General features: G+C 37.1%; 1 protein-coding gene across 1 annotated transcript in view; it reads left to right on the top strand.

Moving 5' to 3' along the window:
- Positions 1-25,745, top strand: part of PDGFC (platelet derived growth factor C) — a 132,288-nt gene that overhangs the window by 66,819 nt on the left and 39,724 nt on the right. The window contains exon 2 of the mRNA XM_065634071.1: positions 9,228-9,423. Within this exon, the coding sequence (XP_065490143.1) occupies positions 9,228-9,423 (196 nt within the window). The remainder of the gene's footprint in view (positions 1-9,227; positions 9,424-25,745) is intronic.

The following is a 25,745-nucleotide window of genomic DNA, read 5'->3' as shown; positions in this document are numbered from 1 at the left end:
TGCAGTGTTTTTATCTGTTTTCCCCCCACTCCCCTCCTTGAAACATGATCAGGACAGGATTATATTTTTCATTCTGAGTAATACCTAAAATGAGATGTAGCTGTTTAACACATACCGCATCCATAGAGTCTATATATTCAGACTAAATTCCGCATGGACCGTGGATAATCTTTTTCCCAAATGTTTGCTAGTATCTGCTCTTAACAAGTGCTGCACAATATACACTGAAGGAACCATAAAGAAAAGGGACATAAAATTAAGCTTTGCTTTCCAACAAAGTCTGACTTAAGATCCAGAAGTGAAATTTTCAAATGGGTCAGATTTTAAATAATTTTTCTGTAAAGGGTATGAATCTCATGCATTTAAAAGTATACAGAGAGTCATAGCTAGTATTAGAAAATGAGATACAAGCAGGTTTTAAGAGATGGCATTGAAACTAAAGCTTTTAACTGAGAGGAGATCCAGTTTTATTCCATGGTTTTGTGAAAGTTTTCTTGCACTTGTAACCACTCCGTGTCATGCACAGTCTGGAAAATTGGGTTAATACCGTTCTGTTGCCCATTGCCTTTCTACCTCGCTTCGTATGTACAATCTTTCAGGACAGACTGACTGATACTGTGTGGGCATGTGTGTGGTCTCTAGTACTAAGAAAGCTGATTTTGGATGTAGCTTGTAAGTGATGTTGCAATAAAACTGAAAACAAATTGGAAGTGTTGGGTTTGAGCATTTATATGTGACAGTTTTCACGTTCACTCGAGTTTCTGTTGTTGCAATAGATACTATTTTCAATTATAATTTCTGTCGATGTTTCTTTACCTTTAAGAATTTTGTTAAGTTTTTCCAAAACTTTGCTAAATCAGCTTCCTGTAGGAAAATAATAATAATAAAAAAACCCTGAGTAGCAGAAGAACTGGAAAGATTACGTATTTGAAAATATTCACTAGCTTTTTTCCACCCAGACCTGCCAAACGCATAAGATTTTTTTTTTCTTTATAAAGTAAGCAAATAATGTGTTTATCTCTTAGTAGGTATAAATATCCCCAGCTGGGCAGCTCTTTTTCTGGTTTACTGTTTGCTCTTACTACCTGGTCCCTCTCAGCATTAAATCTTACAGCATGTGTTCTCTATTGACATTATTTTTCATGTATAGTAAGTTGTTGTACTTTTCCAAGGAGACTTGTAGTTCCTCCTATTGCAGACTGTTTTAATAAGGTGTTTGTTAAAACCTGGGTAAGTAGCTTTCAAAAGACAAGAAACACCTGGAAAATTGATCCATTGCTGTATACTGTTAGACTTTGTGTTGACTTTAACAGTTTTCAGTATCTATTCACACCATTTTGTATAGAGTGACTTGTGAGTGCAGAATATGTAAAACACTTCCCCCTTCCACAGAGGAAGAGTAAATAGGAAAACTTCAAAAATTTTATCTACCAGATTTATGCTCTGGAATATAGCGGAAAAGAAAAATGTTAGAGAGGTTTTATTGTAGGAAGAGGAGGAAGTTGTGACGACCTCATGCTGTTGATGGGTGAAGGGCGGGCATTTAGGCTGGTTATATCTAATGTCAGTCCTTGATACTATTGATCATAGAGCTATTTACTATCTGACAATCCTTCAAAAGCTAGTGCAAGTGATTCATTCAGAATGGTGGTTTTTTCCTATTTTTTTCCTCTCCTCTCCCCTCATTCTCTCCTCTCTTTTCCACTCTTTCTCCCTCTGTTCCTTCTTGCTTAGGAACTAAAAAAATAGTTCAAGTAGTTACACATTTTGTTATGGCTGCTTCTTGTCATCACAGTTCCGGATGCTGCTGGGGCATTTAGAGATCATATTGTAAATGAACTGTAAATCTTTTAAAGTGAAGAAAAATAGGGATATAAACAGCTTTTCTTTTGCTGTGGATACAACAGGTATTTTTAGTTCTATCTCATTCATCCTGGCGGATGAACTTCGAATGATTCTTCTACTGTATCTAATACAGGAATAGTATATAGATGAGAGTCAAAAGCCTAGCTATTATCCAAACCACATATGACTGATAGAAATAGAGAATAATAATTATTATTGAAGAATATTTAGTCAGAAAATAACATTAAAAATTAAAAGTTTGTGCATTGGTGATAGCCTGATGTGCTGTCTTCTTGCTTACAAAGTACAGATGTGGAATCAGATTAACTTCTGAGTGTTTTACTCTGCCTTTATTTGGCAAAGAGTCTCTTTCATATCCAGACTGTAATCTTTTAAATGTGTATGCTCTCACAGTTACCAATACTTTTGTATTTCTGTAGAGCAGTACACCTACAAATAATTCTGTTCTTACTGGAATTAACTATAATATAATACCTATAAAACTTCCACAGCGCTTTCTGCTGGAAATGCCTCTTCATTTGCACCTCCAGCACAACTCATGATTCTGGATTAATTAATTAAATATCTAAATAGTTTTGGGTTGGAGGAAGAGGCCAGAGATAGGGAGCAGTCCTTGGCTAGGGTCTGTATGTTATGTGATGACTCTTTACTGCATAATATTGTTACAAGGAAAAAACTGGGGCAAGAACAAATGTGAAAAAATATTATCAAAAGGACCAGCTTGACGTTTCTTTTAACCATAAGAGAAAAGAAAGATATTGCTATAATAGGTTTAACTGCTAATTGTTATATTGCAGAGCTTTTTGTTGATTTTTTTTTTTTTTTTTTAATGACTGGAATGCATATTTACTATATGAATATGCAACATACTAATAATCCTATTTTTTCAGGATAATTATTGGCTGAAAAAAAAGGCAGATTATAAAGTCCATTATAAAGTAATTATTCCAGCAGCTTTACGTATTTATTCTAGATGGAATTCCTTTCATATTCAAGTCAGCAGGAGCTTTAATATTGATTCCACTGCAGCCAAGACTTTACCTGTGGACTTTGGAATAAATGCTTATTGAAACACTCTAGAATAATTAGATTTTAGGGCATGTGATAACACCAAAACTTACCTCATCTAACATTTAGCAAAAGGAATTCTTTATCTTGGCTAAAATGTAATATTTATCTAGTTTTAAAAGATATTGAGAAGTTCAGGGCCAAGACGGCCTTCCGAAAGAGTTTGATCTGAAGACAGATCTCAATAGAGGTTACTTTAATTACGGGAAGATTTATCATGTGCAAAACCCCCTGTTTAACTGCCATCTTCTTCTTTGAGCAGAAGCCAGAGTACTAGGCAAAGGGCTGGCAGAATACTTGAAGGTTATAAAGCATAAACTTGTAAAATATAAACTCATTTTTGTTTTGTAGTGCAAGTTGGAACCAACGAAGGTTTGTTAGTGTATGATTAGTCATGATTATCTCCTGCAAGACATTAAGTCATGCAGCTGTTTGGAAACTTTATTAAATCTGTTACTATAGTTCCATGCTCTGTTATCCAATGATGTTTTGTTTTGTTTTGTTTTGTTTTTCCTTCTTTCTTTTTCTTCATTTTGTCATTCCTTTTTGGGCCAACTACCAAAACTCAGGGTTCCTGAAGTTCTGTTAGAAAGCTTTCGCTTCTCTGCTCACTTCATCTGTGTGCAGTTCTTCACATAATGTTCTTTACATAGCTTCAACAGAAGACCTTTAGCCAGCAGTTAAATAATGTGATATTCAGTGCCCAAGGGTAACAGTACAAGTTTGAACTCAAAATAGTAACTGAAGAAAAAAGGAATAGGTTAAAGTGTAGGATTTAAAACAAACAAAAACCACAAACAAACGAAACAATCCCCTGTGCATTCATCTTGAGTCGTTTGAACTGGAATTTTTATATATCCCTTTTCAAGTGTGTGAAGTAAGTATATGTCAGAGGAAGGAGCAATCTAAACAAGAGGTAATATTTCTCCTATGTGTTTCTAATTTGTTACTTTACATCTGTGTCATACTTTGTATGTCTGTATTTATTATGTTTGCTAATTTAGGTAATAAGTACTTGGGTAAATTAGCAGATTTCTAATTAGAAGTTGAATCAATCATGTTGTGATGGTTGACAGGTCATGCGTGTATATTATATGCACTTGTGTGTGTTACAGGTATTTGCACTTCTCTCTATTTCTTACTAATACCTGAATAATCATGTCAAGATTTCCAACAGGTAACTGTATCAAAGCACAGAAGCTACTCAAAATGGAAAATCCACAGAAGGCTAAAAGTGTCTGAGAGATTTAGCCGAGAGAAGCCAGGAACCATACCACTTTGGAAAGCTATCTTAGGAGACAGACATAGCAATCCTGTATGAAATTTTCTTTGCTCACTACTTGAAAAGGTGATGATGGAAACAAACCCTGTGTGCCTCAAAAGCATTTCTTGTGGTCCTTGAGGCATAATGGTTTAGAAGAACAGACTGGCAGGTTGAAAATTGGCTGGACTGCTAGGCTTGAAGGCTCAGAATCTAGTCGGTGGCAGGCAGTGAGTGGAGGATGAGGAAGCCAGGCTTGTTTAGTCCGGGAAAGAGGAGGCTGGGGAACAGTCTAAGAGCAGCCCCCAATTGCCTGAAGAGCAGTTGCAAGGGTGATCAAGTTAAACTCTTCCTGGTAGCGGCACAGAGTGTAAAAACAAAACAAACTCCCAAACCTCCATGACTAAAAATTTCAGCTTGAGAGGTTCCGATTGGACATTAGGAAAAACGTCTCATGCACCGAGATAGTGCAGCACTGGGACAGGTTATCCTAAGGCTATGGTGAGTTTCCATCCACCGGGGTTTTTGAGCATCAGCTGGAAAACGCCAGCCCTCAAATGAGTGACCTACTGTGGTGTGAGCAGGAATAGTAACCCAAGCAGGAGCTGGGACTGGAGGTCTCCAGAGGTCACTTCAAAGCAGCATTTGTGTGATTTTGAGTGGCTGTGCCCTGATAACCACTTTACATATGAATGATATCAAACAGAGCTATTTGTCTTCAATTTTCTGCCAGTAACAGACCATTTTTCAGCTTTCCCTTTGTACCCAGCAAAAGAGTTAAATTTCATTTTGACTGTTACATTCAGATAATAGCTAAGAAGTGCCTGGAGGCAACTGAATCAGAGTCAGAGGACAGAAGTAGTTACCCCTGTATGCCTTGAGTTACTATTTTTGAAAGTAGGGTTACTGCTTTTTGAAAGTGTGGTGAAAGAGGAAGAAATGGCGTGTTATTTTACATTTCAAATAGTTTCTTCTACAAAGTCTCAGTTTCTGTACATATGTGGAGTGTTGTAAAAATTAATAGGAATGTTGTCAGGAAATCCTTTTGATTACTTTAATTTAAAAAACCTGCTTCTCTCTGAAGTTCTGTGGTAATGAACAAGTAGTTACTGTCATCTTTTTTTTCAGAGTTTTAAAGCAGAGAACTCACACATACTGCAATATCACTGTATATCTGAAAAAGCTTTAATAGTAATTGGTAAATAGAGTTCAAACTTTTCTTATGTTTGAATGTGGCTTTTTTATTTTTCAAGTAGTGATAGCCACAATTAAGCTAGTGCTATTTCTGAAGACTTAAAAGGTGATTTTTCGTAATCAACAGCTATTGAATCAAATACACCGAATAATATATGAACAGTATGTGATTAGCAGTATACTCATCTTGTCCGGTTGTGAAATTAGTGTAAGGTTAGCAAAATGCTTTAAAAATCAATTTTACCAGCACTGTTAAGTGAATCAACCCTTAAGTGAATCCGTGCTGAGGCCGTCACTCCTCACATGATGCTTCTCTCTTACTCTGCAACCACTCGACTGTCTCCTGAACTATTTGTGATTTGTCTGACTTTTACTTATGACCCTCACTGAAATGTAGTGATCACGATGTACTAAGAAAGAGGTATTTGCTATATTTAAAAAGTGTCAGCACTGATCTTTGTGAAATGTGTTGTGCCCATGGGGGAAGAGACCTCCTTTGAAGTAGGCAGGAATGAGCTTGTCTAGTCGGTGGGTTTAATTTCAGTTTACAGTGGCATCTGCTGATCCCTTTGGTGATACCGTGGTTTTTCATCTGCGTTACCACGTCAGTGGAAGGGTTAGGCACTGCCGCGCTTTCAGAATGCCTGGAATCTCATAATTTTCAGGAGCAGACTTTCTACATTGATATATAAATCTGGTGATAGCATCTTGTACCACATCAAAGGCGACTGCGGTGACTCATTCTTCAACTGCAGGCTCTGTTAAGTGTGTGCTGTCCTTTCCTAACAAGCGTAACTGTGTCCTATCCCTAGGTCAGCTTAGGGATGTTTCCTGTTTAGATGTTCTCCTGCAGGTGATCTCAGTTTTGCCCATCTTCTGATGAAGCTTCTTACTGAAGATGCAAATATGTTATTTGGTCCTTGTCTGTCCCCATTTCCCTTGCGTGGTGGTGTTGCCCCCTGGCTGAGAAGGTGCCTTGCCTGCCTCAGTCCTTGCCTAAACTGATCCTTCAGGGTTGTTTAATGATGTTTGTTCAGGAATAATCTAATCTGTTGGTTTGGGGGTTTTTTTTCCTCTTTTTTTTTTTTTTTTTTTTTTGACGGGGGAGGGAGGCGGTAGGATGGTTGTTAATAGAAAGGCAGACAGATCAGTGCAGCAATGTATATAGCTTTGGAGTTGTACAGCTGACTGCTATAAATCTGACTGAACTTAGTACTCGTTTTTAAGTGTAACTTGGACTGATTTATCCCTAAATAAGGCCAGGAATTACAAAGTCATTCCACAAAGAATAGAGACTATCGTCTCATTTTAGCCCCTTTCAGGTAGCTGTACCCTTCACACAATTTCCTCAAAGTAAATGTTCAGAGCATGCATGGACTCTGTAGGAAAAGGCTAGGTTTTTGTGGTACAATGGTACGATTTATGTAGAATGGATAAAAAAGAATATTGCAGCTTATCTGAAGACAAATAACAAGCTTCATTCTCCAGTAACAGCAATTACTCGCCTTTGTAGTCATACAAAATAATTCTTTTGTAAGAGAAGAAATTCCACTGTGCAAGAGCAAATATTTGAAATGGAGCAAGTGTTGTGTGTGGGAATTTGATATGTTCATGGAACACTGTTGTGTGCTAAAATAAATAGATACTTTTTCCTTTGCAAATGGAGGAGCTGAAGATACCAGAGATGCCGCAACTTCTCTTCAGTAAATTGCCATATGCACCTTCTTTCCTCTGCCTTTTTTTATTGACTTCTCGTTTGACATGCCTGGACTATTTACAGTCCTTATGTACTGTTGTTATCATTGCCCTCATGACACAAAACAAAACACTTTCTTAATGCGTTGTGAAATACAACGTGGTTTGTAATCCTGTGTGTGCTTTCAAAGACAAAATGAACCACTGGCTCTAGTGTTTTCAGACACTACATGTTGACATGTTTGTCTGAAATGGTCCTTTGCATACTTTGGAAATAGCACTCTGGTGCACTAATCTCTGGGAAAGTAATTTTTATTATTGTTGGCTCCTTTGCTTAGCATGGAGCTCTCAGCTGACATACTAGACATTATCGAAAAATGCTTGTGACTCAGCTAACAAAAGCCCAGTGAAGTGTCTAAACTAGGAATCTGTTTCTTGCACCTTTTTGTGTGTGTGCTTTTTTACTTATTACTGCATGCTATCCTGTCTTACTTGTACACAAGGCAGTCAGTCCTCTACAAAGCAAGACCACACTCCATCAGTTTTATATAAGCAGCAATTCCACTGAAATGACATTTTACTATTTTTATACCACAAGTAAAAGGCACCAGTCCATCAGAATGGAAGGCAAGATTCCATCAGAGTTTAAATTACACTTAAGTACGGATTAATTCTTTTAAAATAGCAATGCTGTTTCTGTGGCCTTCTTTTCTTGCAGTACATTCATTTAGCTGTCAGCCTTTACACTTAGCTATAATAAGGTACAATTGCAGTGTGTATTTTCATTGGAGACTGAATCGTATCTCTTACATAGCTTCATATGAATGTTTTTTATAATGTCAGTTATAAAGCAATCAGAAAAATAAGACAAAATATCTAACTGTAAAAGACAATGGATAACTGAAAACAAAATAATATTAATAACTCTCCAGTACAAAACTACAAGCTTATTTCGTTACTAAAGTTATTAATAGGTAACTCTGAGAATTCCTGTGTTTTACTGAATGAAATGTCCAATCTGACTGTATACAGGTTTTTCAAAAAAGCCAGAGATAGTAAAAGTAATGTGCTGTAGCATAAGGAAGATTATTTTCATTTGATGGTATTAAATTTTGTAGCTTAGAGACATCACCATTGTATGTCACAATGTTAGGTCAGTGCCTGTTGTTTTGCAGCTAAATATTCCATATGAGCTGATTCCAGCTGTTGAATGTGAATTCCTGTGACTATTGGGCACTTGAGAATGAGTTTTCTTGATTTACTGTGAAAAGAGTTGTTTGGGCTCTGAAAGGCACAGCTGCTGCTCACCAAAGGAGTCCTTTCCTTTTGGTGACTCCTTGTAGTTATGAGTTCATAACCTGAGGAGGTCTTTTAAGTAGTTTCAGTGTTACCGTGTGCTTTAAAAATCAACTGCAGTTGGCTTATTTCTTTTGAATTCATTTACTGCTGCATTGTAAAACATGCATTTAATTTTACATATGTTTAGTCTCACAATGATGTGAAGAATTTTGAGGAATGTTCTCACTTGAGGCTTGTCATTAAACACCTAGTTTCTTACACTTGGTGACTTTCTCAGGTTTCCCAAGTATGTCCCAGTTGCAGTCCTGTATTGGGATAACTTGTTCTGGTACAATCCTCAGGAAGGAGGAAGCCATCAAAATCCTTATCACTGAACTCCATGAACATAAGATAGTCTCTTTTAACAAGAAACAAATGGAAACCATCCCTTCTGTGGTAGGTGTGAGCAGACCTCTCCCTGTACCCTTGTATGATATCCGTGCGTTCTCCAGTAATAAAGAACTGAAACCTGCAGCAGGCTGCATGATGTGGTCCCTTGGGCTGCTGGGCTTCTGTCAGGAGTCCAGTCTTGTCTTCAGGTGTTTGCAGTCACATTTCTCTTATTTCCACTTGAACTTCTCTTCCACATTCAGAACAGCAGTTGAGATTTGGGGTTGAATAACCTTTTACCAGCAAATTAATATTTATCACTTTGGGGTTGTTGTTACTAAATAGATTTTCCAAGCAGAAATACCTTGCAGGATGAAGAGAACAAAACAGCATTTTTATCTGCATATTGTACAAACACTTTAGGAAAAGGAGAAGAAATGAGTATTGATGCGTCCGTTTTCTCTCTTTACTATAGGTGTGCAGGATCCTCAGCATGAGAAGATAATTACTGTGACTACTAATGGAAGTATTCACAGCCCCAAGTTTCCACACACATACCCACGCAATACTGTTTTAGTGTGGAGATTAGTAGCAGTAGACGAAAATGTATGGATACAGCTTACTTTTGATGAAAGATTTGGGCTTGAGGACCCAGAAGATGACATTTGCAAGTAAGTTACTTTAACTTAGAAAAATCTGAATGAAGTTATGGGAGATGGAACAAAAAAGTTGCTCGAGTTTTGCAAAAATGTCAGACTTGCATGCCAATATATTTATAAAATGCATCTTTTAAATCATTAGTTTATGACTTTCTTTTGCACTGCTAAAGACGGATTTAATTATTAAAAGCGTTCGGGTCCCCCATTTTCCTTTTGCATTCAGTATCTCGCCCACAGATACATTATGATACAAAAATATGAAAGATTTAATCTCTCAAATAAAAGTTTTGAGGGGCCTGGAGCACAAGTCTGATGAGGAGTGGCTGAGGGAACTGGGGCTGTTTAGCCTGGAGAAAAGGAGGCCGAGGGGAGACCTGATCGCTGTCTGCAACTGCCTGAAAGGAGGTTGTAGCATGGAGGGGGTTGGTCTCTTCTCCCAAGTAGCAAGTGATAGGATGAGAGGAAACGGCCTCAGGTTGCACCAGGGGAGGTTTAGATTGGATATTAGGAAACATTTATTCAACTGTGACATAACGGGCATTGGGATGAATGTAGTTCTGAACGAAGACATCTGATTGGTCATGTAAAGATATTTTGTGAGGCAGCAGGGGCTGACGTTATAAATGGTTCCTGTGGGTGGGTGAAAGGGAAGAGTTCCCGAACTCTTGTATCCTGTATCTGTCTGCCATCACAGCAACACATCGTAAAAATCCCTGATGTGTGAATAGCTGTACGTTGTTTGAACTCTTTTCAGTAAATTAAGTAACAGATAAAATATGTCTTTTGAATGGCATATCTTCTTTTGATGTATTTCTGGAGAGGTACTTCACACAAGATTTTTCTTTCAAAGTAGTTTTTTGGTTTGTTTTTCTGTTAGGAGTTTTTGATTTTGAGTACCTTGTATACACATTTTATTTGATTCTTGCTTGCTTTCAGTTTTTCTAATTAACTAATATTTGTTTGGGTTTATATCTTGAATCAACTTTTGATACAAAGCTTGAATTTCTTAGCGGTTACTTTTGCACTTATCCTTTATTTTGGAGCTGAGCTTTATAACAGATAGACAGATGTCTTTCCTTCATCATTCTGAAGGGAGTAATTGTCAAGGCCATGTCAAATACAATTAAAATACTGAGTACTATAAACATATGTTTGCTCAGATGAGTGCACTCCCTTTGCACAATAATTGTTTTCTTTAAACGAAAACTTAGCTTGCTTTTTCTTTTCTTTGCATATGGCAGAGTGAAGTGGCAAGTGAAAGAAAATCCAGGTAGGGTGACTCATTCGTCCACTTGCAAAGAAAAAAGTAAGATAAGTTAAAATATTTTTGATATTATAACTAGATTAGTCTTTTAATGGGAGTACATTTATTTTAAGTAAACAATGTGCTGAATACAAAAGTTCTGGTTAAATTAAGAAACAGTAATAAGTCACTAATAATCTTCCCTTGGTCGTAATCTTATCGTGTTTGTATTTGTGCAGGGATACCAGGAACTTGTAAAAATGTGATTCCTCATATGCGCACTTTTGAGGACACACTGGGCTTTTTGGCTTGGCAGATATGACCCTCTGAAAAAGAGAGTTATATTGTTATTTTTAACCAAAAGAAAAAAAGGAGCTAGGTTCCTATGAAGATTAAATTCAATAATAAACTCAGAAAAGGAAGAGAAAGTGTACCTTGTTTTGATGTGAAGGGAGCGTAAATTATTGACAAGTTGAGGAAACAACTAAAATACAGAGAGGTTATTTATGTAAAACAATTATACGCAGGCCAGTAAGTTACCAGTTATCAGAGTAATATCTCTTTATAAATAATGTCTTGTGTTTCTTATCGCTTATAGTTACTAATAAAACTATTTGATCTGTTCCAGTACATTCTGTAGAAAAGCTAAGGGTTTTTATTGACTGCATCCCATACTATTTGTTACTCCACTCTGTTTCTGCTATCTTGAAACACACAAATCACTATTGTTGCTGTAGACAACTCAATGGTTTCTCCAAAGACAAGTTAATTTGACAAAAGACAGCATAAAATATGACATAAAAGTTAATGTATTATAACTCTATAGCTTACAGTGACCTGATCCTTTGGTTCTGACCTATGACTGAAACTAGGTTAAAACTGCAGCCCAGTAACATTACATTTCCCATGGAACAGTGTACAGTTTGTACCAGGATGTCTTTCTCCCCCTTCTGTAGTGTGTGAGAGGACCTCATGAGTTACCTGCTGTGGTCATTGTCACAGTTTTCAGTTAAGCTGCACATTCTGTGCAATGCCAGAGGCTTCTCAGTCATCGCCATAGGCTGTAACGCCCTGTAGTGTCAGCTCAGTAATTCAAATGTTGCTCACACATATGGGAAAAAAAACCAAAATAAAACAAAACCAACGACCAAAGCCAAAACCAACATATCCAGCTATATAAGACTATTTTTGCTTAACATAGCTCTATAAGAGGAAAACAATGGTAGTGGTGATTAAGAAATATCACAGATAAAGTTGTGGCAAGTTTTTGCCTGTATCTGGCTGACCTGACTCCACACTTAGTTTTCTCCAAAGTCAGTTCTGATACTTCAAACTATTCTGTGAGGTTGTTTCATCCAGAACAAATATCACATTTTACAGATACTTTAAATGTACCAGTCCAGTTTTCTCTTTAAATACTTTACTGAATCTGAATCAGAGTGATCCTGTATGGCTTTTTTTTTTCCGTTCCATTTCTACTTCCAAATCAACTTATAGTATTTACTAAGGTAGAGCATTTGCATTACAGCAAATTCTATATTTATGACCAGCAATGCTGACCCAACCTCATCTGGAACAGCATTAACATGCACAGTCCTAATTCTTGTGCTAACTCTCACCAGTCTTTACCATGATTGCTGTGTTCTGTATGTTTTGGAAACAAAGTTTAAGTCATAGGTTTTTTAAGAATAAATTTCTGCTTTTTTGTCTGTATTTCTTCAGGTGATTTTTGTCCTGGTTTTACAACTGTAATGTGCTTGAAATTTCTGCAGTTCATCTCTGCATTGCTTAAAATACAGCTAATGATTATTTTAACAATAGTTCTACTTCATCTGCACTGCATCCTTTCTATGGGCAAAATGTTAAGAATCCCACTGTCTCCTTTCCAAAGCGAACACAAATTCCAGTTTACATGGAAACTAGAGCCATGCATGTATCTCAGGAAAGATTTATTAATATATTACTTCGTTGTTAATATGATACGTAATTCTCTGTAATATTGCAGGAATTTCAGCCTTATATACTTTGATTTTGGTTGTGACTTGCAAAAGAAAAAGGTTCTGGAAAAAAAGATCCCCCAGCAAACCAAACAAAAAAGGAGAAGGATGCAATCTTCTTGCTCTTTTGTGTAGTACTGTTCAGATGATAGAAATGGCAGTGAATTTTCCACACACAAGGGAATTTCTAGCTAAGAGGGGCATAGTGCGTTTACATTCTCTGTTTCCACCCTTTCCGATGAAGAAAAGAAGCAGCTTTTCTTCTGCTGATATGATAGGCGATATGACAGGTTATTATTTTCATGATGCTAGCACCTCAACACTTTTAATCATGAGACCATTAGACTTCTGTGCCTGACAGCTCCTATCATCAGCAAGATGCCTTCGCTCTCCTTGACCAGGAGGGATTGATTTTTACTCACTTCTTCCTTGTTGTCCAGATTTGTTGCTTTCTCTCTCTGAGAGCATGCAGTGATTAAAATCTTTGGGATAAACTCCTCTGTGATAGGAAGACACAAATTTAGCTTTCTTCCAAGAAGAACATGGGTGCTGTAGTTGCCTTTAACAGGCAGTCTGACGTTGAGAGTTGGTTGTACACTGGAGCATTACAACACAAAGCTGCAGAAGGAAAAGAAAAAAGCTAATCTTGCTTATGTTAGTAACATCTGCCAAACTCACCCTCTCCCTGTGCACAGAATGGCTCTAGTTGTTCATCTGAGTGGTGGTTGCAGCTGTTCTTTCTAATCATCAGATGATTACAGTCTGTTTGACTTTTATTATCTATAATAAAACACAGAAATGTGTCACAAATCCAAAGTGCCATTACTGTAGGTAAGATGATCAGGATAAAATACATCAGTAAAAGAATGTGGAACCAACTGATAGTTAAATAATAGATGCCATTTGACCATCATCTTCAGGTTCAGATATCTATACTCATTTCCAGCTCTCTTCAGTACTCGAATAATTTAAAGTATGAACTATAGTTGGGGGGGTGGGGAGGTTCGATTTTAGCAGCTGCATACGTGAATCTGTTCATATATACCTGAAGCATTTACCTATAATGTTCTGAAAGAATTCACAAAGTGTGTCTAGTTAATATTTGCAGTATGCAGAACTTTTGCCGGAAGAAAATTAGTTAAGCTGAAGGCAGATGTCAGTGCTAACATGGGGTAAAATCTATGTGAGTAGTGCTGTGACTTTTTTTCCCTCTTCATCAAGTTAAATACTTAACTCTTAATACTGTCAGTGTGCTTCCTCTGACAGCTCTTAGGATGATGCTTTAAGATCAGAACCATATGCATTAAATTCAGTACCTTCCTTTTCCCAAATGTTTCTGAAAGCTACTTGCCTTCAATTCAGATTTGTTGTGACTGAATTGTGCCCAAGCTATTCCCTTTCATTCAGGGAACATCAAGGTTCTGTGGTAGAAACTGTATTCCAACTGGCTTCAACAGTCATATGTGATCCTATCATCAGGAAATTGTTGAGAAAGGCTAAAAAGTTAAAAGATTTGGCTCAGCCTGACAAGACTGAAACAAGTGTATTAAGAAGAAACATGTAGACGCTGTCTTTAGTCAGTGGCTATAAAGAAGAAAATATTTGCTTAGCTGTCTTTTTTTTTTTTTAATATAAATTGTGTTAAGTGCATACTATGCAGTGATAAATTACGATAAACACAATAAAAAGGTTAAACATTTTGTTAGGTAATTTTCTGAATAGACTTTGTGTAATACAAGACACAATGAGTAACTTACACCACATGCAACTTCCTCTCTTGTAATTACTAAAAATCAGTACATCTATTATAGCATGTGGAGTAAAATATGGATGCATAACTGCAACTCCTAAGTGCCTCAGTAAAAATGAGGACAGGTATTTTGCTTTTGTTTAGCCCCTTGTGATGGAAGCACCTTATGGTATTAGCAGAGTGCATGCGTGAAAGAAGAATTTTAGCATCTTTTCTTCTAGAAAGATTAAATTCAACCCTCCTACTTACCCTGAGGACAAATATATATATATATGTTTTTTTTGTCTTGAGTGCATTGTAGAAGTGATATTGATGTATATGTGAAGAACATACTAATACCAAGCACAGATTCAGGGAAAAAAATATAACTCTTCACATACAATATTAATTCTGGGCATTTTGAGGGCAGTGAGTTCCTTATCAAGGTCTAGTTCCCAAGAGATTGTTTTCTGGACAACTGATGGACTGTCAGACAGTCTTAAATTATTCTGGTGGACTGTGATTACAGAAGGTTGAAGTTATCTCTTGGGTAAGTAAGAAGTTCAAGTTGGCTTTGAATAACTGGACAAAGACATTTAGATGAACTCTAAAGAGAAACTGGTGCAGACAATGTTCATGGCAACTCATGTCGTGAAGCAGCTGGGCTGCTGGGATTTTTTTTTTCTTTTTTTTCTTTTTTTTTTTTTTGCCTTCCCCCTCTCCCCCAGTTCTGAAGATGCATGAGTGTGCTGCTGCCACCTCTATTTGAAAATTCAGAAAACAGTGAGGAGTCCTCCTAAATTTCTAAGGCTTCAAATTGGAAAAAAAGACAGTCACCACTAAAACCATAGACTCTGAGAGCAGAGAGAAATGTTTTAGTGAAGACCAGTCCTTATAGCTCTTTTCTTACAGCTGTTGCCTTAGATTTTCAGTGTGCTCAATTTTAGCCACCTGTTTTTTATTAGATGCTACACATATAGGTGGGCTAGCCTCTGTTTAGGTGACTCCACATATCAGTGATACTTAAATGTGTCTTTCATCACTGGCTATAACTTCTTCAGCAAGAGTAAAGTCATACTAAAGTTAAAATTTGTTATAGCTCTGTTCTGTGCATCAGATGCGTTTGGATCATTTGGATAGGATTGATTCCATTAATACATGGAATTATAAAAAGCATATGAACTCTCATTCCTCTAACGCCATTTCTTTTTATGCATTTGTGGTTTTGTGTGTGTCTGTATGCTGTGGGGTTTTTTTTTTCTATTTTTTTTCCCAACACATAAATTACTTGTTAAACACCTTTTTTAAGTCTGAAAGGGGATCATATAATTTAAATGGATGGGATGAGTGCTAGCATTCAAGTGCCTTAGATTAATTGAAATAGTAATAGGAAAGAATTGTTATGAAAAAGCTAGTTTAAGCTGAAGTCCTTGGTAGCAACATTGATGTTTTTCTGGTGGCAGGGAGGTGGCGTTTTAGGAGCAATGTGTAGAAAATGCCATAAAATTTGTGCTAAAGAAGCTGGTGGAACAATTTCTTCTGGAATTTGCAGGGTTGTTTGTTTGTTATTTTGATCTGAAGTTGCTCAATCCATTTGCAAGATAACTGAATAGTGATACCAGTTCAAGAGAGGTTTAAATCCTGAATGGATTTCAATGGAGGATGAAGAGTGTGGGATGGGGATCAAAGTTTTGAAGAAGTTGCTTTAGTTTAGGACCAAAGCCTTTGGCTACCTAAAAATTGTTCCTTATATGTGAAAGAAAAAAAAGATTAATAACATGAAGGTGGGGTTTTTTTCCACATTAGTTCAGTTGTAACAATATTATTTAAATTTAATGAATGCAGAAATGCAGAAGAGTCCAATAGACTCATGCATCCTGCTTTCCTATGTTTCGAAGAAAAAAGGAGTGCTTTTTGCATCGAAAGAACTGGATCTGTTTCTATTCTGATTTAATTGAGCAAGTGTGGCTCCTTGTATTTTTTTTAAATTTTACTTTTTAAGAAAGCTCTTTCTTTTAGATTTTCAATGATTCCAGAAAAAAATGACACTTTGATTACCAAATGATTGGAGCACTAAGTCATCTTTCAGCTGGTCCCATTCTGCTGGTTTAGCTACTGTCTGTAGTTCACACTGCAGCAGAGGTGTGTACTATAAGCAGAACTATACACATTCCTTTGGGTTCTGTGCTGCTTAGTAAAAGTTGCTGAATACCATTCTCACAATAATAGCTTTATAAATGTGACAAAGCAGGTATTGCAAGCAGTAAAAGAAGGTAAAAATTAGAAAACCAAAATGCAGTACAGTTATAACTGAGACTACTCTGTAGCACGCATTTCCTAAACTTCAAAAAGAGTAAACTCAGTTCTGCAGAAAGGCTTTATAGCTGCAAAGTGGTGCTCTCTAAGTAAATCGGAGTGCAACATGAGAAAGGGAAAGAGAAGATGTTTTTCTGAGCAGGACAGGAGGACAGCACAGCCTACGTGATGCCATCAGCAGGATGTGCTACACTAACTTAAGGGCTATTGCTGCATTCTTGCCCACCCACTTTGCCCTTCTTTGCAGTAAACCCAGCATTCATTTTTAGTATCCACTGTTGCTAGCGGACACCATAGTGGATATTGTTTCCAAGTAATTTAAAATCTGTTTTCGCAGCCCAGAGGAGTGTTAGGAGAGTGATTGCTGATGAGTGGGCAGTTGACATAATCCCTTACTCCTTTTTTGCACTGGAGACTACACTCATTGACTTAAAAAACATTTTAGGCTCCTTAAAATTCCTTCCTGGTCTTCTCAGTCTCGAGCAAGCTGTTTGAATAAAGTAAACTATGTTCACGGTATCAAAATATTTTTGTAAACGGTCCTAATCCTAATTTATTGCTTCTAAAATTGTTTCTTGTTACCGTAGTTGGCTGTGTTTCTAATGATGTAGACTGAAGTGATTTTCTTTGAACAAGTGTCTGTCTTGGGTACTTTGGGACCAGTTGTTACTCAAAGAGTTCCCCTGCTCCCACACCACCACTTATTAAAATATAAAAGTAAATGTGTATTATAAGCAGGCACAAAAACACGCTGTGAGCCGTGACCACCTGAGCACGGGGATGTAGACAGACCCTGCAGCCACCCATGGTTTTTGGTGTGGGTCTCTTCAGTCCTGATGTCAAGCGAAATGCAAGCTGCAAAGGCAGGCCCAACAGCGTAATCTAAAGTTACCCTGAGTAGTGTCTACATATTCCAGTGTATACATAGCATGCACCCCCTCCCTGATATTTTCTGGTTACTAAAAGTCTAAGTACAGTTAAGCCCATGGGCTCACTGTCAGGCTTATAAGCGGCTTTCTCCTGTTTAATCAGCAGGAACAGCAGACATACCAACTGTCCTATTCCCAGATGGACAGTTGTGTTTCTTCACCTGTTACGCAGCTTTTTCTCTCCCTCCCCTTGTCCTCTTCCTTTCCTCTCTCCCTCTCACTAGATGCTGTGGTCGCTTCTTTATGCATATCATCAATGTTTTAACAAAGTATGTTGCTCACATGAAATTGTAGTTAGATAATATCACGGGCAAATATTGTCAGGCAGATTAATCGGTAACAGTCCTGTCTTGCACTTGATGCTGCTCCATTAGGATCAAGTAGGAGTGAAATGTAATGCAATTTATGTTAATCTGTTCTCATTGGATCATCAGGCTATCTGAAAGATGCATGTGCATGAGAAATTGCAACAGGGAAGATTACTTATGGTTAAAAAGGTTTAGATGGTCATGTAGGAGTGTCCTAGAGGTTTTATAAGGTAAAATAAATAGTAACATGAGAACAGGGAGACTAGTAAAATAGCAGCAATTATTAAGAAGTACTGTTTCTGGCTAGTCTTTGATTCATATGCTGTGGCTGGATTAAAAATAGGACTGCAAGATTTTATGACCATTAACTTACAACTAGGTAAATTGAAGTGAGAGAAAACTCCTTGTGCTCTTCAGGTGAAAACTGATCTCCTGCTAGGGTTAGGAACACATTTTTTCTGCCTCATGCAGTGTTGTGAGACTGCTTAGTTACATTACAGGGATTTTTCGGTTTCTGTTCAAGGAGCAATTACTAGTCTGTCCTGAATCAGGATATTGGACTTCATGACAAATGGCCTGTCCTGGACTGGTAAATCCTGTGTGCTAGTGTAGCAGCCAAGAGACCTTATGTTATTGTCCTGCGGGACTACAGAAATAAAAGGGTTTTCATTTAAATAAACATCGATAGAGCCCAAACCTCCATTGCGGTAGACTGGAAGGAGGGAAAACGAAGAGAGGAAACCTGAGCAGGCGTATGATATTGCTGTATCGTCAGCGGGTGCTTGAGGGAAGCGGTGCTGCCTGCACTGCCCTGGGTGAATCTTCACATGCTAAAAATTCCCTTTAGGAATTTTTGTTGTTGTTCTTTTCTAAAGTATGCTTTTGCATATTGTTAGGAAATTGCTTAGCCAGTAGTTTTCACATTGTTGACTGGAGCCATAGCTATATTCCGGGATATGAGGACTGTGCACAAAGTTACCATTTGGGATACTAGAATAAATATTTAAAATGCTGCTTGAAAAGCAATGGTAAAAGCATGATTATAGATTTACAGAAGCTGAAACAGATACACTGACCACGATTGACAGTGTGAGTAGATGTAGAAACTTTGCAGTAGATAAGAAAGAATGCTTTACAGTCTTGGCTGATGATGTGAACACTGAGGTCCCTTAAAGTTTTTGGTTTTGTACAAAATATTGATCTGTACAGTAGGAACATGTGACTTATTATGATTGCTGTAATTCTCAAGATAAAATATACCAGAGTTTACAGAGAAGTACTAGGAAAAAGTTGATAAGGTGTTTCATTCTCCAAAATCTGGAGAGTGTAGTACTGTATGATATGGGATCCATACTGAGCTGGTACGCTGTCTGGTGGCAATGGGCTGCCTCTTCATGAAAGGAAATGCACTTTGGAGAGTAAAGTGCGCGGTGCAGTAGGACTCTGAATTCTGATGGCCATTTCCATGTGCTGTTGTACCATAAGTACATAATAATAACAAATTGTACAGGTATTCCTTTGCGGAGAGAGGGTGAAGAATAAGAGTACTAGTGCGCAGCACAATAAGAATACTCTTGTCTTATTACCATTTTTGTTGCATGCATTATTTCAATTCATAACTTGTGCAGGATGCTGAAGAAATCTGCAGTCCGCACATCAAGTCAGTAGCAGTAAGCAGACAGAGTGGAGGTGAACAGTACAAGAAAATGTTTCGTGTAGATGTTATCCATTTTCTAGTCCTTGAAAGGCTACCTTTCCAAGTGACTTCTTAGTTTTTTTAAATCTTTTTTAGTCATTGTATTTTATGTGGCTACGAGAGAACATTTAGTCAAATAGGAAAAAGGTAAACAAAGCATAGTAATGCCGAGCAATGGAAACTCACAGAGACTTACTCCCCATGGAACTTCTTCCTTTGGATTTTAAGATGAAGGCCAAGGTAAGTAAATCTACTGCAGCATCATTTGCAAGCTGATATTCACATGTGTTAGTAAGTTTTTTCCAAGCTCTTCAATTTTCCCAAATTCATCTTTGTTTTTGATATGTAGTAATAGTAAGGTTGATAGGAAATATCATGTGCTTTTTTGGTTTGTGTCTCTGTTCTACTCACAACGTGTCATTTTTAGACCAAACTTAATCCTTTTTTAAGGAAAACTAAACATGTTTCTTCTCTTGACTGGCACTGGGAACACCTGCCATTCTTTGATACAAAACCGATAAGTAGCTTCTAAGAAATTTGGCAATCAGCCTTTCAAAAGGAGGAGTTTGGGAAACCATCTTTCTTTCTTACCTCCACTTTTGATCTGCAGGATTATAGTGTCTCTTTCTGTAAGATTCTTATTCAAGTCCTTAAAATAATGTATCAATAGAAGTTAAACCATTATAAATTCGTAGCACAGGCTATCAAGGACAGAATTCTGTGCTTGTTCTATTCATGAAAATATCTATTTACATGCTTTGTATGTAATCAGTAGTTTAACATATGCTTGAATAATTACAGCATTGCTGTCTGAATATAGAACTGTTTTGTTTTAGAGCCTGAAGTACATTTACCAATGTATCTAGTTTACAATTTCTCATTCTTGTGGAAAAGTCAATAGTCCTTCTTCTCCAAAAGGCAGAAGTTACCCTCAGAGGCTACAGGATATTAATGTGCTTAAGATGGAGATCCTCAAGTATTTACCAGTATGCCTACTTACTAGTCATGATGATCTATTTCCTAGAGGTGTTTGTGTGGCAATTTACTAGTCATTGGGGAAAAGATATGTTTTCAGCAATACTCAGTCTATCAGTTGTCACTGAAATAAGTTTTTGATACAAAAGAGAGTTTTGGGGAGGAAGGGGAAGAGATTAATTTCTTTGGATTAGTTTTTGCATTAAGTGCTTTGACTCTAGTTCACCAAGTGACAAAAGCTATTACACAAAATGTGAAGGTCTCAGCTTCACATGATGCCTCAAATTTTCAGCAGATCCACAGAAAATGGAAATATGTTTTCTGGTAAACTGGAGAGTGGTGGTGCAACAGTTAATTTCTCCAAATCAAACAACCAGAGCATCCTTTTCATGAAAAGTGTTCAAATGTTCGAAGAGTAGAATTTGGAAGGTTGAACTCTGTCTTGTTTTCCCTCTCATTTGCAGTCTTGTAAATGTATATTTATGGTCAAAGTGGCTGACAGTGAATGAAGGGGAACAAAACTGAAATCTAAGGATTAAGCTTTTTTTTAGTGTATCTTAAATAACAAGGTAGAAATACAGAGAGAGTTGTGTGGTTGTGTTAGAAGCCTCAGGCTGTTACTAATCTGTATGAGGAAAGATTAAACAGAGAGAACCATGGCAACCATCTAACATTTGTGAATGAATCTGTGTTTCCATAAGGCAGTTCTTAATGTACAGTACTGCATATTCTAAAATAGATGTATTCAAAGTAGGTTGGCGCGGAAACTACAATCCATACTTGGTGAATGGCAGTTAGGAATGTTCTCTGTTTATACATTGAGTATCTTTATTTCGTGGAAAATGTAGACATGGCAGGATACTTGGGGTTTTTATGTTCATTTGCAGTATTGGCTGGAAGCGATGTCTATTGCTGGAAGTGATGTTTGTGTATAATTAAACATCATTTTCTGAGTACAAAAAACCTGACCTCATCAGTTATTTATTTGAATTATATCTGGGTATGCTGTTTCTTTCCAGTGACTGTTAAAACAGTTATATGTAAGATCAGCAGATACAGGTATTACCATGGAAATTTATTTCATGTAAAATCATTGCTGTTCCATTATCTTTTCTCCTTTGCTTTTTTGGGTTTTTTTGGGTGGTTGGTTGGTTGGTTGGGTTTTTTTGGTTTTTTTAATTTGTTTGTTTGTTTTTTACATTAAAACATCAAGCATGACAGACATTGTAGAACACAACTCTTTTTGTTTTTGTTTTGTGGTGGTGTTTTTTGGGGTTTGTTTGGGTTTTTTCTGGTTTCTTTTTTGTTTTGGGGGGTTTTGTTTTTGTTTTTTTCAATTGTTGGATAATCTGTAATGATATCCAAAGGAGTTTCCTCTCGTAGTAGAAGGCGCTGCCAAGGCCTCCTAAAGAGCATGACTTCTAGGGGTGAATTGCCTGTGCTGTAAGCCTCAGGAACTGAAATAAAATGATTCTGGGCAACACTTTTCAGAAATTCCTTTTAGAACGACAAAATCCAGAGAGAACATTTTAAATATTTAAAATTTTATGTCAGCTAGTCTTCCAAAAACAGTTTTCTTCTGCATTCTGTCTTTACTGTCACTCAAAGTAGCACCAGTCAAATGTTTCTGATAATGTTGGGCAGAATCATTTTTATTGAACTTTTGCCCTGCATGGAGTATTTGCTGGTGCTGCCACAGGGTCGCCATTTCAGCCAAGGCACCTTCTCCCTTCCCTTCCTCCAGGAAATTTGTTTTCTGTATCATCTGGCTTTTTTCTCTGCCGCTTCTCTCCGGCTGGCTAGTGGAGTTGCTAATTGCTGACTTTCACTGATGTGCACTGCTAGGCACTCGTGATTTCAGGAACTTTGTATCTACTGGGCTGAATGAAGGACTGGACTGAATGGGCCAATATTTTTCAGTCTGATGTTCTTGTAGATTTTGTTGTCTGGCAACAAATACAAAACCGAATGATATAAATTAATGCATTTGAAATGAAAATAAATATTGAAGGGAAAAAAATACAAAGAGTAAGATTTCGTTTTACATAAATAGAAAATTGTGTACTAGTACCTGTAGTTTCGTTATTACAAATTGTTTACATTTTTGTCATTTTGATTTTAATCTTACGTGATGTGTCTTGTATCTCTGTGCCTTGGTCTTTGAGGAAAAGTTTCTTTAGCCTCAGCGACAGGAGCAATATTGGTAATATTAGCAGAAAAGAAGGAAGTTCTCCACCTGTTGAGTGAACGGTGCAGTACACTCTTGACAACCGTTGTGACATCTGTAGGTTTTGTAGTTTGCCTGAAATCTACTTTTATTTATCTAATCCAGCATGCTGCTCTCTCCTCTTCTACCTTCTTCTGTCTTGAGTTCCTCCCATTTTCCCCCTGCCCTTTGTCAGAAGCTTCGCGTTCCCCTTGTCCTGTTGCGCATTTTTGTTGCAGGCCATAAGCACGTTGACCTGTGGGGAGTGACAAGGCTGGTTAAACAGATCAGGTCTGCCATTAGATGCCATGGATGTGAGTGCCCCGGTCATGTTCCCTTTTCCACCCAGATAAACCCGAATCTGCCTATCAGAGCATTACTGGAGAGCTGGGTTGACTGGAAGAGGCCTCTAGACTTTATGGCAAGTGAAGCTGAGAAGCTCTGAAAAAAATATTTTCAAGCTAAACATTTGTGTTTGCTTTCCTCTGCGTGTGAATACAGTGTTTATTTCACAAAGAGCAATATGACTTCTTACAGCTCTGGTTTAAAAGTGATCTAAGAGGTGAAGGCTATATAAAGTGTCACCAATGCCCTTACAGTTTTGTCTATACAAATACACAGTTAAGTTGAATGATGGAAACTCAAAATTTAAAAAAATCTAAATATTTCAGTAGCAAAAATGAAAAATATTTAAAATGGAGGTGGAAGAGGGAGAGGAAATTTTGCTTTAGAATGATAGTGTTAACAGAAATTAACTAAAGATAGTGTTCACAAAGGTCAACATATGTTCATATTGACAGTTTTTGACATTTCCAATTTTTCCAAAATTGAAGCTGTCCAAATATAAACCATCTACATTCTATTTAATAACAGTGTGTCTGATGAACTGCCAGAGAACCTTGAATGCTTTTGGTCTACAGCTGAGGTAGGTATTTTGATGTGCACCAAGGACAGGAAAGCACCAGGAAAACCTTGGAATTCCATGTGCTTTTAAACAAGCTGGAAAATAATTATTATAGTGTTCCACAGGACACTGTCAAAAAAGAGACAGGGACTGTCATCAGCTTCGTATTTATTCATTAAAAAAAAGAGATTATTTTCGAAGGGGGAAGGAAAAATATATTTTGCTTCTCACGAGCTGTTTTAATGAGTGTACTAGATTTTTTTGTCTAGCACACGTCTATATAAAGATGGAAAGGTCCAATATCACTGACATGATAAAGTGTTTTACCTCGTGGATTTCTGCTTCTCCCATTCATTGATATATTTGTGGAATTCCAGAAGGAAGCCACAAAAAGGTCACAAAACTGCAAGCCAAGGTAAACAGCCTGTCAGAATATGTTTAGCAAATGACAGTGTAAACCACAGAAAGGAGAAGAAAACCTATTCCCTTGGAAAATACATTTCCTGGTTGGAAAGGCATCGAAGTTTAAAGTCACTTAGATTGCTTCCTTGCTCTTTTCCAATAAGTTGTCTTTGTTCAGGTTGTCAGTTGAAACCATGTTCTCAGGCACCTAGGCCATAGGGAAGAGGAATACATGTTCTAAGGGAAGATATTTTGGGCATCATGACTAAAAGCAAAATCATCTTTCAGCCCAGGAATAGAGACTGGAGACTTTGTCATCATTTTACTTCGTAATATTTGAATAATGCATTGAACTTAGATGCAGCACCAGAGCATTTCTTTAGTCATTGTCAAAGATGGTTGAGTATTCTACTTTGCACACTTCACAAAAAGGAAAAAAAATTTTTTTGGTTCAACATGCATTTTAACATCTTTTACTCCTTTGCAGATGGAAAATGGCTTCTCAGTTCTTGGTTATTTATCCTAGTTTTCCTGCATTTCAAGTATAAGCTTCTCTTGATGGAGAAATGATTTTGGATGGCTATATTATTGTCCCTACTGCTCTTTAGCCCTGTGACATGAAGCTGCAGAATTATGTAGCACAATCTTGCAAATGCTGAAGTATCTGAAACGCTCTGTTTTGTTACTTTTCACAGCAAATTCAGACTTCAGTCCAGATGTGCAATGCAAAGAATTTTAGTTGCACAGAAGATTCTTTTGGCAGGCTCTTGCAGGCCATTCAGCCTAGATAACTGATAGGAATAAAGTTTCTGGCTAAAAATGTCATTATGTCATAAAAAAACATGTGAGGGACCTTTTTCTGTTGATGTAGATAGGATTTCTAAAGATTCCCCTTGCTGATGGTGAAATGTCTATATTGTGCAGGGAGCTACACCTACATCTGTGTTCAGCAGTAAGACACCAATACTCATAGCTCATTATTGCTTTTGAAAAGAAAAATTTTTGTCTATAGCACCAGACTTGTTTGTTGAACATGAGAGAACAGAAATCCTCTATAGGTCCTGAGGGAGACATTGCAGGAAAGGAGTAATCACTATAAACTGTGCCATGTGTACTGCACCATGTTGGTATGAGAAAGTTATGTTCGATTGGCTTGTAAAATAGGTTTTAGTAAATCCCTTAAATAGTAATATTGGTAATTGCTCACACTTCAGTGCAGTACAAATGAGTGCTATATAATGATTAGAGTGTTTCCAGATTGATAACTTGGAAACAAGTGGATTTCTGATGATCAGAATGGTATTACGGTGTGGAAAGGATGATTGAGAAACCTCTCAGTCAAGGTAACACTGATAACAAACAGAAAAATCAGATTTTTTTTTTTTTTTTTAATTAGAGATGACAGCTTGTTTAGAAATACCACATAAAAAGATCACTGAGAAAACAATTGAATATAGAAGAAACACCCCAACAAACAGAATTATCTGGATCTGTCATGTATATCAGAAAGCTGAATTTTATTGGGGTTTTTTAGAATAATTTTCCCCTCTAATTTAGCTGTCAACTAGTGGAATTAATTAGCACTTATTTTAAGGGTCTGAGATTTAAACTGTGAAATTTGAGTTTCCC

This window comes from Caloenas nicobarica, chromosome 4, assembly GCF_036013445.1.
Source record: "Caloenas nicobarica isolate bCalNic1 chromosome 4, bCalNic1.hap1, whole genome shotgun sequence".
Classification (NCBI taxonomy): Eukaryota; Metazoa; Chordata; class Aves; order Columbiformes; family Columbidae; genus Caloenas; species Caloenas nicobarica.
This window is presented reverse-complemented; position numbering and strand designations above follow the sequence as displayed.